This window comes from Diabrotica undecimpunctata, chromosome 7, assembly GCF_040954645.1.
Source record: "Diabrotica undecimpunctata isolate CICGRU chromosome 7, icDiaUnde3, whole genome shotgun sequence".
NCBI lineage: Eukaryota > Metazoa > Arthropoda > Insecta > Coleoptera > Chrysomelidae > Diabrotica > Diabrotica undecimpunctata.
This window is the reverse complement of record NC_092809.1, coordinates 74,601,686-74,621,506: the sequence shown is the minus strand read 5'-3', so window position 1 is coordinate 74,621,506 and position 19,821 is coordinate 74,601,686. Positions and strand designations below refer to the sequence as shown.

General features: G+C 33.8%; 1 protein-coding gene across 2 annotated transcripts in view; it reads right to left on the bottom strand.

Moving 5' to 3' along the window:
• The window catches only part of LOC140445498 (G-protein coupled receptor Mth2-like), an 82,113-nt gene that overhangs the window by 22,328 nt on the left and 39,964 nt on the right, over positions 1 to 19,821 (bottom strand). For both annotated transcript variants that reach the window (XM_072537549.1, XM_072537550.1), the window contains exons 2-3: positions 17,835 to 18,272; positions 3,236 to 3,314 (exon numbers count right to left, since the gene is read on the bottom strand). In XM_072537549.1, coding sequence (XP_072393650.1) covers positions 3,236 to 3,314; positions 17,835 to 18,272 — 517 coding nt within the window. The remainder of the gene's footprint in view (positions 1 to 3,235; positions 3,315 to 17,834; positions 18,273 to 19,821) is intronic.

Genomic DNA, 19,821 nt, shown 5'->3' with positions numbered 1-19,821 from the left:
ATTATCTGAAACCACTTATGACTGCGACAAGACTGAAACACTGTATCAAAAACACAATATTATTAACAAATCGTTTCTTTGTTTCTTTTGCCACAAATTATTATTAATTATAATGTCATGCGGTGCTCTTACCGTTTTTCTTTTTCTTCCTTTCTTTGTCTTTAATAAAAACGTAAACACAAACGAAACAAACTGTTTTAAGTAATTTCTAATAAAACTAAAGTGCTTATTCGAAAAAAAATACATAAAAAATCAGAAATAAAGAATACCCCATTTTTATCACTCTTAAAATTGCAAAGGTAGCTGTTGGTATTATATTGATATTCTTTTGTTTTTGTTGATGTCAGTAAACTGCCAAGCCAAATCAAGTGTCAAACACATTTGGAAGTTGAATTACGTTGATTTTATCTTAAGAACTATGGTTATAAATCCCGAAACAGCGGCTGCTATTGTTGCGCTGCTTCAAGACGGTAGAAATGAGCGATATGTTTCTCAAAAGTATCAAATATCCAGTAAGACTGCAGTAGTGCACCGTATTTTTACGTTTCTTGGCAACCGAAGCTTACACTAGACGATCTGGAATCTCTACTACACTAGACACTAGAACTAGTGTCCGTGATGATGGCTTCATCCTCTTACAAAGTCTACGAGATCGTCGTGCCACGGCTGTACAAATCTTAACTTTAGTACGTCTGGAATACTGACGTAAGTGAACGAACAATTAGACGAAGGCTTGCAGAAGCAAATTTAAGCAGTCGCAGACCTGCAACAGGCCTACAACTTTTCAGGCGCCATCGAATTGCGCGGCTTCAGTTTGTAAGAAACCATACTCATTTTACTGAGGTTTACCTTGTGTTTTCCAAATGGTCGTGAGAGAGTATGGCAAAGCCCACATGAGCGTTTTGTAGAATGTACCTTCAGTCCTAGGATAGGCTATTAAGGAGGCTCAATTATGGTGTGGACTGAAATTTCTCTAGAGGCACGTACAGAATTGTACATTATTCCGAGAGACTACATTGATGAAATTCTCCAAGATTTTGTTGTTTCTTATGCTGGTTTTGTTGGAAATGACTTTGTTCTGATGCATGATAATGCCAAGCCCCACAGTGCGAGAATCACTCCACAGTTTTTAAATGAAGTAAACATTCCTGTAATGGATTAACCCGCATTGAGTCCAGACGCAAATCCAATTAAATATATTTGGGACATGCTTGGGCGAAGGATACGAAGTCGTGTTCCTGTCCCTTTAATCTTAAATCAGTTTCAAGAAGGCCGTTTAGAAGAATGGATACTTGTTCCTCAACAGGACATTTCTCATTTGATTTTAGGCATGACAAGGAAAATTCAGGCAATAATTCGAGCACGTGGAGAAAATATTGATTATTAAAATCAGTTTGTCCGAACGCATGATTTAAGTTTTCATTAATTGAGCGTCATTTTGTTATAACATTTACTTATGTTTTTTTCCTTAATTTTTAAATTGTTATCTACTTAAACAGTTCTTTGTTCAAAAGTTAAATTTTTATAAGAAATTACTTAAAACAGTTTGTTTTGTTTGCGTTTATGTTATTATAATAATAAAAGTTTAAAGAGAATTAAAATTTGAGCTTTTATTTTATAAATGTAAGTGCTTCGTTTTTCGTGCCATGCCGGTAAGTTTAGTAACAAATAGACTGGAAACAAAATTATATTTTTACCAACCTAGGAAACAGGCAGGTTTTAGGAAAAACTTTGGCACTAACGACCAACTCAACTGCATAAAAGGAATTATAAAAAAATTCATCGAATACAACTAACCATTGGTCCTAGCGTTAGTAGACTTATGCAAAGCATTCGATACGGTAAAAATTAACAGCGTATTGAGAGCATTAAAGGAAAGTCGCATAGATTATTGGTAGTCAAAACTGATCGCAAATATATACAATGCAACCATGACCATACAAAGATACAAACTGTATAAAAGTCAATAGAGGAATTAGACAAGGATATACGTTACCTCACAAACTTTTTATGCTAGTTCAGGAACATAATTTCAAAAAATTGGAATAAGAAGCCAAAGAAATAAATATCAACGGGAAATGCTTTTGCACCTACGATTTGCGGACGACATTGTTCTGATAATAGATAACTTAAAAGAGATTGGAACTACGCTTACTGCGTTAGACGCGGCCTGTAACGAAATTAGTCCGTTAGTCCGAAATTAGTAACGACATGAAAAATCTGGTACCAAGCGAAAATACAAAAGTCGACTGCAACGAAATAGGATTAGTTCATAAATATAAATGCTTAGGTCATAAAATTCAAATTGCTAGGCACAACCAAACTGCTGAACTGCAAAGAAGAATCACTTGAACATGGGCTGCATATGGAGCTCTATTAGACATCTTCAAGAGCAACATGCCAAATTATTTTAAAAAGAAGAATTTCGACTAATGTGTGCTTCCACTCATGACCTTTGGGGCCGAAACACTTTCCTTAACCCAGGCTACAACAACCAAACTCAGAGAAGCCCAAAAACGAATGGAACGCTAGCTACTTGGACTGACTCTCTGACACAGTTTGAAACGAAAAAATAAGGAGAAGAAGGACATGTGTCACAGATGTCATACAGCATAATAGCATAGCTAAAGAGGAACTGGATGGGCCATGTGTTCAGAACGAATGAACGGGCGGGCGGTAGACCCAAAAAGTTACAGTGTGGAGATCACGAGCTGACAGAAGAAGCAGAGGTAGATCACCTACACTATGGACAGACGACGTTAAACGAATCGCTGGAAATGGACTACGGGAAGCTTAAGATCGACAGAACTGTACGAAATTAGAGAAAACCTATGTCCAAATTTGGACGAAGAAGGCTGGGTGATGATGATAGTTTTATATTAAATATTTAATCGTATTTCATTATGTGATGCAAATATATTGCTTAGCGTCTTCCAGATTATTTTATTTCGGACATTTCGGACTTCATCACTACTACTACGGACAGCTGTCTTCTAATCTACTGTCTTTGGATGTCGTGACAGCTTAATCTTAATATATGATGGATTCATACACGTGTCTTCTTTACAAAATCTGCTAATTTTCTATTAAAATGAACTGTATTACATCACATTAGGTGCTATATGTGGACGATATACATATACAACATATACAACATAAATCGTTGTTTATTGAATTTTTATTGTATAGCTTTATAGTGACATTTTAAACCAAATTATATATTTTTTCTACTTACCCAAACGTACACCATATCTCAAAACTCATTACATTAGCCCAAGAAAATTGAGCAATGGCAAAAAAGATAAGGAAGAAGGCTAAAACAAAAAAAGATAATTAAATAGTTAAAATATTTAAGTGGTTGAAAGGAGAGAAAGGTCTATTATTTATTGTTAGTTAACATTTAGGAGATATTTTCGTATGTATGTCAATAATATGTATTAATTTAATATAAATTGGTTCGACCGTTACTTGATGGAAGTTCATTTTATCAATCAATAAAACACTGAAAACTTTTGTTTTCAAAACTTCCATAAAATTTATTATATTTTATTATCACTACAGCTGTTTCGGCAGAGTTTTTTTCTCAAGTGAGCTATTTTTGTTATAAAATATAATTCCCATTTCTGGGGTTTATGGATAGGCTATTTTGTTTTATAGTATGTACCTTAACAAGATTCATTTTTGAGTAATGAGTATAACCTAACAAATTTGTAGGGTATGAAGTATAATATTTTCTAGTCCTATGCTAGATAGGTTCATTAACTTCTTTAATTTTAAATAATTAGTAGAGAAGGGGAGAGCTGTTTGTATCAAGTTGCTCATTCAGAATTGTTTCTGTATTTTCGCCATTTCTTTCGCTGCCTTACACGTTTTGTCCTTCAACTGCAATATTCATTCTTGTTTGTTTTTGCTATTCACAACAGATTATCTCCATACATTCATAAACTATGTAATATGACTTGAAGCCATGAATTCTCTGTTATCTAATTCAGCACTAATAAAAATATAAGTGTAAATATTTAGCCCAGAGTTTTGATGTAATTCTATTGCCGCCTAGACATCTCATAAAAGTGGTGGTTACTCTGTCACACATATCTTAAGAACCTCTTGACTGAGTGTATCACATGTTTTCTCAAGATTAGTTAATTCCATATAAGTCTTTGTTTCTTTATCGCTATATTTTTCCACTGTCAGAGAATGAAAATTGCATCTGTTGATCTGCCTTGCATAATTATATATATATATATATATATATATATATATATATATATATATATATATATATATATATATATATATATATACTCTTAAATATTGGGGAAATCTGCAAGAAAGACTCTAATGTGTATCAATTGTTTCGCCGAACGTTTTCGCCAAAGAGAATTAATTTGGCTTCTTCAGGGCGTAACTCTACAATTCTAAGTTACGCCCTGAAGAAGCCAAATTAATTCTCTTTGGCGAAAACGTTCGGCGAAACAATTGATACACATTAGAGTCTTTCTTGCAGATTTCCCCAATATTTAAGAGTTTACTATATATATATATATATATATATATATATATATATATATATATATATATATATATATATATATATAATATATATATATATATATATAATCCGAAATTGTATATAGAGAAAAATATATAGAGAAAATAGAAAAAAAAGAAGACAACTAATTTGTAAAATTATGTTATAGTTATATTCTAGATATACGGATTTAATTTTATAGTGTTGGTGAAGTGTTAAAATAGAGACTTTGTAAATTTTAGATTTATGTTTGAACTGGGACTTTCTAAATTATGGAAATCAATAGATTTCAGAATATTTTGTAAATAATAGGTTGCATTGAAATATGATATCGTCCTGTCGTTTTTAGGGATTCATTTCTGTTATCTTAAAAGTGGTCATTAACGATGAAGGAGAAAGTAGAAAGTTATTGTCTTATATGATTTGTACACAATTACGGAAGTTTGAAATTAGTTTTAAGAATTTGAAGAGTTTGGGAATTTGGTTGAATGCAATGAAAGAATTTTTTGATTAGTAACAAAAAATTATGGAAGGGATAGACAAACGGGAATGAGATTTAAAAAGCCAGGAGGATCATCTGCTGTTGGACTGGAAGCGAGTGAAGACAAAATCGAAAGGAGTGTGAAAATAGTTTGTTTTTTTAAACCAGTTAAAGAAAAATGATTGTGGCGAAGTAGTACAAAGAAAGTGTTAAAAGCTGTAGTTGGAGTAATTGTAAGTAAAATAATTTACTATTCTTGCAGTAAAGCATAGCTAAGGAGAAATTTGGCCTTCCAATAGGAGCAATAAATATTGTTAGGAGTTTGTCGACAGTTTTGTTTTTATATGCAGAGCCCGGCAAGGAGTTTGTTAGGTAGGGAACCAATTAAAGTAAATCCTTTTATAAAAATACAGAGGAAAATAGTGAAAACGAGACATTGATTGAACTATATTTAATTTAAATTGTTTTATGGTTAATTGTATATGAAACAGAGTAATTATATATATATATATATATATATATATATATATATATATATATATATATATATATATATATATATAATATACATATTTACGATATACTATAATTATTGTGGGCGCTGAATTTTCATTATGAGTTTATTTAACCCCAAAGCGCATTACTTATTCATTTCTCGTATTTAAATATAGTTATTACATTAATATTAATAAAAAGGGTATTGGATATTTTATTTTTTAATTATAAAGTAAATACAGTATTCTAAATTACGAAATTTTTATCAAGAATTTTTTAAATATTATTAAAATTCGTATATTAACATAATATAAATAAAATAAAAAAATCATTAATTTTAGGTCTTATCTTTTATATTAAGAGAATATTAAGACGAATGATTTTGTGCCATTTTTACACAAAATTTATTTTATTTATTTATATGCCATTAAGATACCTGGATATAATATAGTAGGAAAATTCAACTGGCAGGTGTAGCCAATATATTATTAGGTACTTTTTTAAGATATTATTACAACATCCACACTTTTCTTTTTCTAATATTTTTTGTTCGATAGCTGACTACAATAATGTTATTAGTAGTACCTACTATAATATTAGTTTTCATGGCGGTAGATCAAACGAGAAAGAGTGTTTATCACGGAGAAGGCTTTGAATTAATAGCTATCCCAGCGAAAACAACTATAAATTTTTTAAAATTTGATTCCAGGCCGACTCAGCCTGAATAATTAGATTAGTACCATGGTAAAATCAAGGATAATGGTTAACGGATAAAGCATTGCTCGGGCCCTGTTACTTTGTTTAAATTATATAGTCACGTCTATTCTTCTTTATTTCTGTAGCAACCTCTCACAACACAATCTACACATTGAAGATTTCATATTTTAATGTTATAAATCAATTGTCTCTTCTTCGTGAATATCTCTTCCTCATTGATGATTTCATGATATATTAATATTTTTAAAAATCTTGACAATTCCCTCTATATGAAAATATTGGTCACGATCTAAATTATTTTTGCACAATATGGTTTGATATTAAAAAATGAATTGGTTCTGTGGCCTGAGTCCTGCGTGTTCAATTGGTATTTCTTAAAGTAGCTTTGAACCAATTCTGTTAAGGTTTCTGATAAGGAAGAGTAATATAGACTGTGTTATGTTACCAGTACTGTTTAATGAATACAGTGAAGATACATATAAGGAAGCGATAGGCAGAGTTAGGCGACGGAATATGTATACATAGAAGAATCGTAAACAAAATAAGATTCGCGATGACGCTGTTATCCTATCAGACAGCCTTGAATAAAATTAAAATAACTTTTATACAGAGCAAATAATTCTTGCGATAAATTTGGACTCAAAAACACTGGAATACTGGGTCACATAACTAGAAGAGAAAATTACAAGCTGCTCACAACAATTATGGCAAGAATAATTATCGGATAAGAAACATAGAAAGAATATTCATTTCCCTGTATGAGTAATCTTAGAGAGATTGGTTGAACTGTAGCTCATTACAGCTATTCAGAGCAACAACTAGCAAAGTTACTATAACATGAAGATATCCAACTCCAGATAGGAGAATAAATTTTAAAAAGCAAAAGAAATAAAATATTTTTTGTTAAAAGTTAATATTATGTACAGTGATAAGAGTAAACGCTTAAGGAACTTCTAATTCCAAGAAGAATATAAAGTCTGAAACGAAAAGCGATATACACTACGTGACAGGTTTTCTGCAATTTATTTTTCCAATCAAGTGTGAAAGCACTTTTTAATACACCCACCAACGCGTGAAAAGTGTGTCAACAGGTAATTAAAATATTGCCATCTCCAGAGCTTTGCATTAAAATATTTAGTCAACATAATACACGCGTTAAAAGAGCAATAAAAACGTCTCTGGAGATAAAAATTTCTTTTTTAACCTTGCCATAATTTAGAGTTGCAGTTAAAAAATTCAAGGGTAGGTTAATCTAATTAAACTTCTGCACTTGGCAATAATTATATGTTATAGTCTATTTGAATATACTGTAATCGATCAATTCTTCGTATGAAATAATCTATCAATGGCATGAAATGACAACACACATTCTTAATTTGGGGAAATATTGTCGGAAAATTTTTTATTTTTAAACATTCTAACATCAGTTTTTAGAAAAGAGATCAACTAAAACTAAGGAATTTGATAATAACTTTTATATGCTCAATTGTTAACTACAGACATATTTTTTGTAAATATTTACGTTCTACAGAAAGTTTATATTGCGAAGCTGAAAGCTTTATATTTATACGGCTTTAATTAAGGCAAATAAGATATATAATATGCAAGACTTTTTCTGTTTGACCTTGATTATTATTATTATTATAAAAAAAAACAAGAATATCAGCTAAGTAGCTTCTGATGTTTTATTGTTTTTTCAGGAAGCAGTTCATACTCTTTTGCTGTGATAATACTTTACATGTAATAATACTAACTATCTATTAATAAATATAATAACATAACTGATCGTCGAAAGTTAGGAAAACTATGAAAAAATTATAAAATGTAAAACAACATTAGTTATCACATAAATAGTAACAAATTTCTTACTTCGAAATAAAATAACAGTAATGGATCCAGTTTATACCAAAGGTCTACTAACTCAAAAGTTTCGTAAAAAAGTGACAAAGTAGATGATTTAATTCCGCCTAACAACATATTTATTTTAAAAACCAAATAATATGTTTTTAATGTCTGGGACGTATTTCAGTAATTATTTGGAAATATTGCGTAGTTTTCACTACATTATCACTAACATTTCACTGGTTTGCATGCAAAGGTCTGGCAGTAGGAACTAGCAAATAGTAAGTAGTTAACTCAGGGCCGGAACTAGGAGGACTGTCAGTAGGGAGCAAAGATCAGCTTGCCGCTCCCTTTCCCGATCCTCATCCACCATCAGACTACAATAAATAGAATTAATTCCTCCGTAAGCTATTTTTTAGATGAGGTAGAACACATTATCTTCAACTATTTATTTTTTCTTGTCTTTTCCTGAGAACCAAATATATCATTCATACTTGCTAAGAATTATATATATATATATATATATATATATATATATATATATATATATATATTCAGGGAGTCTACAGTATCCACTGCCTTTCCTCGCTCAACCGTTTTCATCTCTGTTGTCCCATTCTCCATCGTTTAGGCTCCTCTTACTCATGGCATCGTCTACTTCGTTCCTCCAGGATTTTCGGGGTTGTCGTCTTTTCCTTCTTCCTAGGGGGTTCATTCAGTTATATCTTTATCCATCTGCTGTCGCTAGTTCTTCTTACATGTCCATATCACTTTAGTCTTTTTTGTTCTATATATGTTAGTATGTCTGTTTCTACTGATGTTCTTTGCTTTATTTAGTCATTACTTCTCCTATCCATTCTTGTTACTCCTCAGCATCTTTGCAGGCATTCCATTTCTGTTGCTACTATCTAACTGCTGTTTTTCTTGTTTATGATTCAATTTTCAGCCCCATATGTCATAATATTTCGCACTAATATTTTATAAATCTGTGTTTTTGTCTTCATATTTAGGTGTCTATCCCACCATACTGATTTAAGTTGTCGGATTGCTGTTCTAGTTTGTTATAATCTTTGTGTAATGCCTTCCTCTGTTGTAGCCTTTTTCGTGATTATAAACCCCAAGTATTTGAATTTATCCTTTCCTTTGATTGTTACGTTGTCACCAATCTGTAGACCTTCTATGTCTTCTTCACTTATAGATAGGTACTCTGTTTTCGCGAGGTTAACATCTATGAGAATTTTTTATAGTCTTTTTAATGATGTATCACAAGTAGGGGTTTGCAATTTAAACTTATTTTGTTGTGGTGGGTGATGCCAATATTGGGTTGATGGGGGTGAGTTCTCTTTCATGCCATTTTAGTTTCCTCTTACTATCCTAGAAACGGTTTCAAGTATTTTTGGACATCAGCTTTCGGTCGTGAGATTCAGCCCACTGTAAGTTTTAAAATAAACACACTGTATATATATATATATATATATATATATATATATATAAATATATACATATATATACCTACCTACATATTTTTGTGTTTTCTCTCTGTAAATTTATTTTATGAAAGACAGAAAATCTATGAAAGATTATTGGATATCCTTAAAGCCAATATATTTGTTTTTTTGTCGAATAACCTGAATTCCAAGTTCAAGGTCGAGTTTTTTACTTAATGAAATACAAGAGCCCGCATGGCAACCTTATTATCTTCGTTATCCTTGATTACTTTTAGCTTCCGGCAATTCATAAAAGTGAATAACGTGAAATGAAAGTCGATGTACTAAACATTTATTTTTTTTATGCCATTCCAAATTTACAAGTTGGTGATGTTGGTATTGTTTGAGAAAAATCTATCAAAAATAACAAGCTCTTGGTTAATTATATATTATTTTTTAAAATAAGATCTTAACATAATCAATGTGGACTACAAGCATAAATATATTGTACAACATCATATCCATCTATCTGTCTATCTATCTAATTGCCTTTTCATATCGAAGTTCGGGCCTGCTTTCGACTTCCATTTTTCTCTGTTAATTGAGATTTTTTATTCATATTGGAGCAGCCTATCCCTTTAAATAGTCTGCTTACCTTATTTGTAGTTTTTTTGGGTCATTTTGATTCCCAGGTTCCCCAGTGCAACATTTGTTTGTTTTATTTATCGTCCTTTTGTCTGATGTCACGATCTATAAATTTTAACTTTATGTCTCTTGCTCTTTTTATGACGTATTTCTCCTTTGTAACGTCAAGTATACACTAGTTACATTTTTTTTTTATTTTAAGCCTATTCTCATTACTTCCTACTCCTTTCCGACTGTACATTGGTCTATCTTGCCAGTCGATAGTTGAAGGTACTCTACGCATAATGTTAAAATATTTCAATAACCATGATTTACCTATTGTGGCTGTCTGTTTAGATGAAGAATATTTAATCTAAGAAGGTTTGTTACACGTTTACCTCCTCTTTTATCATCACATCAATGTTGTATCGCCACAAAGTGTTATTTGCCTAGTAAATTTATTGACTTGTATGATATCTGGTCTATTCTGCGCCACTGGTTGGTCTGTAAGCACAGTGCGGTCCGAGTATAGCTTGCAGTTGTCATTTCCAAGCTTTCTGTCAGGGACGTATTGATAATAAGAAAGATGGTCGGTTTGAAGAGATCCCAGTTTGTCAGCTAGTTCTTGGTGGATAATCTTTCCTACTAAGTCATGGCATTCTTTATAATTAGTACCGACAAATGCCTGGCAGCCACCGGTAAGATGTTGGATGGTTTCTTGGACTTGGCATCCATATTGACATTTGTCATTTTGGACTTAAAGATCTTTAACAATATATTTTAGGTAATTTTTAGTTGGAATAACCTGATCCTGAATGGCAAGTAGGAAACCGTCAGTCTCGGGAAACATCTTTCCTGATGTCAACCAATAGTTTGACGCTGTATTGTCGACATATTCTTGGCTTATCTCATTGAGATGTCGACCATGCAGAGGTTTACTAATCCAGGTGCTCATTTTTTCTTGATGAGTCAGGTTAGACTTTATATTTTTAATATTCTCCTTTTATCTTAAGAACAAAGCAGAGGTGTTTTGTGGTCATCTTACTGCCCACATTTTAACTTTCAAAATTTTTTATTTTATAAGTTGGTTCCATATAAAATCTTTTACTATTACAATTGAATAAACTATTTTTAAAAAGTTAAGGTGTATCATGGTATAAGGTATCATAGTACAGTAATGTCAGTTTTAAGAAAACATCACCGCGCAAGACTTTCCCACCAAAAGACAAGTGTCCCTCAGCAGGCATATGAATAGTGGGTAATGTCGGTGTATGGTCGGAGATGGCAACGGTGACGAGTAGAAGTAGGATTGATCACGAGACAAAAAGGTGTGGCCTGCGGCATTCACAAGTCACAATCAATTCCCTTGTCGTTCAGTCGTCCGGCTTTATTATCCTAGTCGGATTGTAAGACTGTCGCCAGAAGTGACCAATCACAACGCAGATTGTCACTCTGGCAGGCCAATAACAAACAGTCTTATTAACTGCTTTATTATTGGCACGAAGTGTATAAAAAGGCAGCACATTCCGATCGGGACCTAGTCGTCTTACACCACTAGCCCCTGCTATACCTTTTGGGCCAGTGACTTTCCTACGATTCTACGTTTTATTATTACCTCAGTAAACATTTCTTTGATTTAAGAAGACTTCGCTTCAAAGACAATTCCTAAAGCTCTTTAGTGTTTGAATAAACATGAAGTCGTGTAGCTACGATATTATTGAGGCCTACAGAAAGATATAGGAATCGGAGTAGTGACTGTTGGTCATTCTTTCGCCAAGGTAAAGAAAAGTTTAATTGTAAACTTTCGTGTCACCTCACGAAAGAAACTATCAGGTCGAAGTGAACATTCTCTACCTGGGTAGGCATCGATATTTGAGACAGTAAAGACAGTGTGTCTTATATCTATTTCAGATTTTGCCTAACTGGCACAATGTTACACTAGACCACCGACAGTTAGGGTGGACTTAGAATCGCTCCTCACTCGGTTGCCGAGCTGAAGTCGCGCTTCGCCGTTAGAAACCTTCTCGACGGAAATAATTAACGTGTTTATAAGACATACGTTTGTTTCCGCGGGAGGCTACGTGCGAGGCGTAGCACCAACGTCGAAGTCGCCACTCCGACGGTGTTCTTATACACCTCGTGAGGTGTGTGCTTCGTCCACACGTCGAAACGTGAAGGGCCGGCATATCTGTGAAATTCAGAGCGTACACTGCAATTAGAATACTCCTATTCAACACATGTAAGAAAAATCCACTGTCAAGTAAGAACCATCGAACTGTTAAAGTATTCTAACTTGTTGGTGGACCTTCGGGGACTGCAGAACCACCGGTAAACTTCACGTGGAGTATGGTACAAGCACACACAAGTAACCACGAGGTCTAGGCTGGAGGGAAAAACCTTCGCGTCGCCTCACGAGCTGCGGCCGAATTACATCTAGATACAGAAAATACCTCTGTGGATGCTATGACCGTACGACAAAGCTGCATGACAGGTGTGTTCAAGGTTTTATTCTTCGAAAGACACATTTAAAAGGTCATTACACTTAATGATTTAATCTATTGTTTATTTTATCCTTATTTAACTCCCACGTCAATAGAATTCTATCATAAAGATAAAATCTGCATTTTAATCAGTAGTTGAATACACCCTTAGAAAATGATACCGATATTTTGATTAATTTGTGGCTGGTCATAAATTAAACACCATATTTAAACTCGTATTTTACTATCTTACCACAAGAAAGACTTGTATCTATCTTCATAACTATTCCAGAAAAGAAAAACGAGAAAAAAATTCTCATATCTTAGTAAGTGTACTAAGCCTCATATTAAGATACCAGGCGGGGAAAACTGGAATAAAGGTGTACCCATACAAGCTGGTACAAGGATGGCAGTTGCCATCTTCACAGATAGTGAAGCGCTGCTTCATTATCTGTGATATGCAGCGCTTAAGGCACTTAATTCTGTAGAGGTCAATTATAAGCTAGTATGGGATTGTGTGTGTGTCCTAAATAAACTAGGAGACCGTAGCAAGGTTACGGTAGCCTGGGTACCGGAGCACGAGGGTCATAAGGGCAATGAAAAAGCAGATGAAATGGCCAAACAAGGCTCATCAATGCCATTCATTGGACCGGAACCATTCTACGGTGCTGCAAAGTCTGTAACAAGAATGGCTACAAGAAAGTGGGTAGCTCACAAATCTCTGAAATGGTGGAGGAATTCACCAGGACAAAGACAGACGTAACAGTTCATTACCGAACATTCGCCAAAATTTACGGCAGACCTAATAAGCAAAGACAGGAAAACAGTCAAAGCCATAGTAGGTCTTCTCACAGGGCACTGTAAGCTAAATAGGCACTTGAAGCTGATGGGATTATCAGATGATGACCTGTGCAGATTCTGTCACCTCGAAGAAGAAACAGCAGAGCACATTTTGTCAGTGTGACAGTCTGGTAAATGTGCGGTTTTTTGCATTAGGAGAAGAAAATCCACCGGTAAATAGCTACATGAAAGGTACAGTCTCAAAGCTATTAGACTTTATAAAAAGGGTTAGTCTAGAGAATGTTATCTAGGACTAGAAGATCACAATAGATCTAAAAATGTCGCAGTGGAATAAGTCAAAAGGCTACCTCTCTAAATCTATTTATCCAAGCTTCATGTTAAATATATTCTTGAAGGCAATTACCACAAAAATTGATAAAAGAAAACTAAAAATGGATTATTGGTGATAATACTGCTAGTCAATTTGCATTCCGAAACGGAGTCAGAACAAGAATTATTTGCAGTCATGACCTCTTTAACACAACTTTATGTCTTAAAGTTACCTGTACAGAAACAAAGGTATGTAGGCATATGCACTTCGTAGATTCTAATAAAACGTTTGACAGAGTTTGCCATCATTATCTTGTGACACGACTATGTTTTGTATTTAATCAATACATCAATACAAACCTATAAAGGATACGTATCTAAGTTACGAATAGTTATCCAAATGTGTCTGACAAAATCATTAAGTTTTCTCGTAGGACAGCCAGTACTATAAATCCTAAAATTACCATAAATGGTACTTTTCTACCAGCAGTAAAAAGTATACGGATTTAAGGATTCTTATTCGACAGTTAACTTACTTAAAAATTATATTTAAAAAATCTCAAAACTAAGTGCATGACAAATCTTAATGTATTAAAAACTCTGTCCAATCATCATTGGGGTGCAGACGAAGACTCCTTACTTCAGATTTATAGATGTCTTATTCGTTCTAAAATATATTACTACAATTTCATTTCTATGTCAGCTAGCCCATCAGATTTAAAACTTCTTAATTCTGTACACAACACTGCACTTCGAATCTGGCTTTTAGCCTTCAGGTCGGGCTCCGTAGAGAGTTTATACAGAGAGGCTAATGAACTTCCCCTCTGGCTACGTCGGCAGCAACTGCTTTTAAAATATACGTCGTTTCGAATCTCAGCGAAAATCCAACCTATAAATTACTAAGTAATGACCTTTTAAACTCTTCTTCTTCTATTAAACTTCAATCCTTGCCACAGCATCTCTCACTACATCTGAATAACATCGATCTTTCAGCCACAACTCCAATATTAATATCATCTAAACCTCCCTGGAATAAATTGAAAGCAGATTTTAATCTATCATTAACTAATTATATGATAAGTATCAGGCAGATCCACAATTTCTAAGGCAAACCTTTAAAGAATTAATTCATAACAACAGATTTTACCAAATTGTATACACAGATGATTTTAAGAGTCCTATAGCTGTTGAATGTACTGTAACTTCAAATACAGATTTAAGCATATCTTGTAATTTCCCGCTCTTCTGCTGCACATTACTGCTGAATTATTCTCTATTCTCCAAGCTACAAATTTACTATCACCAGAACATAAAAAAGTAGGAATGTACACGATTCATTCTTTGGTTCAAGTTATTCAAAACTCTTTCGATAGTTTAATCTCACTGGGAGTATCCATAACCATGATCTGGATTCCATCTCATATAGGAATAACTGGTAACGAACTAGCCGACCTCTTTGCAAAATCAGTCGCATCTTCTAATATGGAGACTGAAAACATACAATTATATACAGATTTACAGTGGTATTTTAAAAATATCATCCAAATGTATTGGCAAGATCACTGGAATAAAATCCCTTCCAAGCTTCGTGATATCTATCCCACCGTTAAAATGCACCGCAAAAATTGGCAAAGAACCTAACCTAAGACCGACAATAGAACAACACAGCGTCCATGATATCTCAAGGCTTAAAGCGTCGGCTAACAATATGCTTGTAAAGTCTACTATGTTCCAACAAAAAAAAATTCATAAACAGACTTGGGTCTCGAATGACCACTCCACGCGAAACCAAATTGACCACGTAATTATCGATGCTAGACATGAAAGTAATGTGCTGGATGTCAGAAGCCTTAGGGGTGTAATGGAGATACCATTAACAACAGTCAAATAGTCGAGCATTTTACAAATCAGTGTCAAACGAAAAGAAAGGCTTCAGACCTAGATGCGTCTGTACTCAGAAAAAAATGATAAATTAATAATAAATAAAAAATAACTGCTCCAAACATGACAAGAATATTTCAAGACTTTAATAAACATACATCAAGAGGAAGAACATGGAGAAAATATATATTTTGGGGTGAACCTGCCGATAGAGGACCCCAAAATAGACAATACATTGCAAGCAATTAACAAATTGAAGAACGGAAAAGCTCCAGGCTCTGACAATTACTGGCTCAATTCCTTAAGTAGGGAGGAGAGACTCTACATAGACAAATACAGAAACTAATAACACTTATATGGAACCAACAGATAATACCAAAAAATGGCACGAAAGTGTAATAACCCCCATCCATAAAAAGAGAGACAAAACCAAGTGCTCTAATTCTAGAGGCATCTCCCTACTTAATACGGAATATAAAATCTTATCGCTGACACCGTTTGTAAAAAATTGCATGGGGGAATACCAAGCCGGCTTCAGAAAACAGAGATCGACCATAGATCTTTACTCTAAGACAGTTGCTTGAAAAAGGATGGGAATTCAATAGAACTATCCATAATCTGTTCATAGATCTCCGGCAAGCGTACGACAGCATTAAAATGATCAGATTTGGAATGCAATGGCAGAACTTATCCAAAAAAAACTTATCCAGCTTGTTAAGTTAAGTGTGAATAGCTGTAGATCCAGAATACGGATAGGTAACAAACTCTCAGAATCTTTCGAAATAAGCAGTGGCCTGAAACAAGAAGATGCACTGTCACTTCTCCTCTTTAATATTATCCTGGAGACACTAGTAAGAGCAGCACAACTTAAAATAGAATTACTAACAGTAAATGGACCAAAATTGCTACTAGCATACGCAGATGACATTGACATTGTGGGAAACACAGTCACCAATGTGAAGGAGACTTTTAATAAATTGGAGGTAGAGGCAAAGAAAACTAGTTTACGGGTAAATGAAGAGAAAACCAAATACATGTGCATCAACAGACAAAGGGGACGAGATAGAATAGGGTAAAATGTTACAATAGACTCATATAACTTTGAAAGAGTGGAGCGTTTTAAATATCTCGGAGCAACAGCCACTGCAGATAACGATATCGCTGAAGAGATTAAAGGAAGAATTCAGGCAGCAAACAGATGTATATGCAGCCTCCACAATACTATTAGATCTAAAAGCCTAACACGCATATCAAAGATAAAAATATATAAAACGGTGATTAGACCGGTGCTAATGTATGGGTGTAAGACGTGGACCCTGACCAAATAAACTGAAAGAAAACTTAGATATTTTAAGAGGAAAATCCTTAGAAGAATCTTTAGGCCTTATCACGACATTAATAACAACCAATACCGAATGAGAACAAATGCTGAGGTCAAGCAGATGTATAGAGCGAGCGATATAATCCAAGAGATTAAATCCCAACGTCTAAGATGGGCTGGTCATGTCCATAGACTCCCTAATAACCTTGCCAAGTTAATATGGGAGGAAGCCCCCACAGGAAGAAGGCCCTTAGTACGTCCACGAATGCGATGGAGAGACAATATATGGTCAGATCTAAGAACAATGCGGATACCTACTGACCCAACTAATATGGACGACAAGATGGAATCAAGTTGTGTAGTCAGCCAAAATCCACCCCGGGTTGTAGTGCTACAAGAAAAAGAAGAAGTTAAAATGCTTGAGTTTTCTTCCATGACATGAAAAAACAAAATCTTAATTCGCCGACTTAAAATCGGCCATACAAGACTATCTCATAAACATTTAATAACTTCCCAAGATCCACCTACATGTACACACTGTGGTAATATTCTATCTGTTAAACATATTCGCGCAGATTGTCCCTATTTCAACAACAACAGAAAAAAAATCTTTTGAGTCGAAAACTACAAAATATTCTCAGTTTGCCAGATCAATTCCAAAACCTTATTATTTTTCTTTATGAAACCAAGCTTTACCAGAAAATTTAGAAGAAGAAACGAAGTTTAGAATTTGATAATTAATAATAGTACCATATTTAATGTATTTCTTTATCGATTTTAATGTTACTGTATATTCTTTTAATATAATGTAATAAAATTGTACCTGTGTCAGTGACCTACGCTGTCGAGACACGTAAAACTAGATAAAAAAAATTGTCTGATAAAATGCAAAATTTAAGAAGACAAAATGTAGCTTAAAACTTACCTCTTAGTTGACAATCAGTGGAAGTTGGTTCTGTATACAATTGTCCCAAAGTCAATATGACATAAACAAAGAAGGAAGCAATGCAATAGCTCACTAATATTTTCCCAAACATCTTTCTCCACTCCTTGATGATAATATAGACAACAACTGTTAACACCAAAAAAACACATGACATTATAAAAGGCCATAATCGATATTCGAATTTGGTAAGAGCTGTGGGTTTCTCAGGAAAACAGTGAAACATGTAATAACCATTCATATTCTTTTTTTGGGTGTGCTCTATGCAATATGAGATTGGATCTGCAACATTCTCTGTACGAAAACCAGTTGAGTGCCATTCGGTGAAGCTGCCGTTATCATGGATCGTAACATTATGCTTTCCCTCTCTCATCAGGTAGATATTGGAACAAGTCCGGTTGTGAACAATGGCAAAGTTGCCTAAAAAAATTAATACTAAATAATAAACAATATCAAGCAAAAGACATAAAAATAACTACATAAATATGCACAGGAGAAAGTATAGAAATATGTTTTATTGTCACTGAAAATTGTACAATTTTGTACACAAAGCTTACAAAAAGTCAAAAAATAACTAGTCAATTTACTAAAATTAAATAAATCGTCAATTAAAAACTAATACGTTTAAGTTGCAAAGAAGTTGCAGATTTCAGTTGCGAAGGGAGATGGTTGTATAATTTGTTTGTCGAATATATAAATTTCTTTACTAACTCAGTGGACGGGATCGGTAAATATACAGCAAGGGTTATCGTATTGCTCTTTTTTGTAATTTAAAAATAACATTAGATAGGGTAGCTGTACAAGAACCCCAAAAGAAAAGGTCATGTCAAAGATGAAACTCGAAAAAAGAAAAATATGTTATTTTGGAAGATGCTAAATTGATTTTCTTCGAAATAGATCTTATTGCATAGCAGATTGAGCCTAATTTCTTACTTAACAAATCGATATAAAGGGACCATTTAAGGTTACTGTCTATTAAAATACCAAGAAATTTTACCGGATCAACGATACTGATCTGGCTATTATTAAGAACCAATGGTTGAAGAGCTTTTTTATAGGATAATGCTACTGTCTGGTCCACGTTAAAAGAGAGTAAATTAGAGTCGAACCAGGTTTTTATTTTAAGTTGATCAGACGTTATAGTTGCATGAAGAGTTACAGTATTAGAGTTCCTTCAGGTAATACTGGTATCATCAGCAAAAAGAAAAATTTTTCCATGGATTTTTAAGTTAGTGATGTCATTTATCCATTATCCAGAAGATCCAAATCAACCACCCCCAGGAGCAAACAACAATACACCATTGGAGCCTTCATCAATTCAGGAAGTACGGGATGCAATAAAACACCTAAAAAATAATAAATCTCCAGGAAGTGATGGTATACCCGCAGAACTTATTAAATGTGGAGGTGCTACTCTGACTAATCATATATATAAAATCATACTGAAAGCCTGGAATGAGCATATTCAATATGTTCAGTATTCAATATGTTCAGTATGTGAATTTGTCGATGACAAATTCACATACTTATGCTCCCTGATCACCAAGGAGAACGTCATGACGGAAGAAATCAAGCGAAGAATAATCCTAGCAAACAAATGCTATTTTGGACTGAGTAGACGTATGAGAAGCAGAAACTTAAGCCAAAAAACAAAAATAACCATATACAAAACCCTTATACAACCAGTATTGACATATGGGTCGGAGACATGGACCATTTCCAAGGCAGATGAAAATCTCCTGCTTATATTTGAACGAAAGATCCTGAGAAAAATATTTGGTGGCATCTGTGAAAATGGTGTTTGGAGAAGAAGGTAGGACTACGAGATATATCACAGATATAAACATATATTTGGTGGTAAAGACGTAGTATCCTTTATAAAAATAGGAAGACTAAGATGGGCAGGACATCTGGCAAGATCACAGCAGAACAACCCTCCTAGAAGAATCCTTATGTCACAACCTGTGGG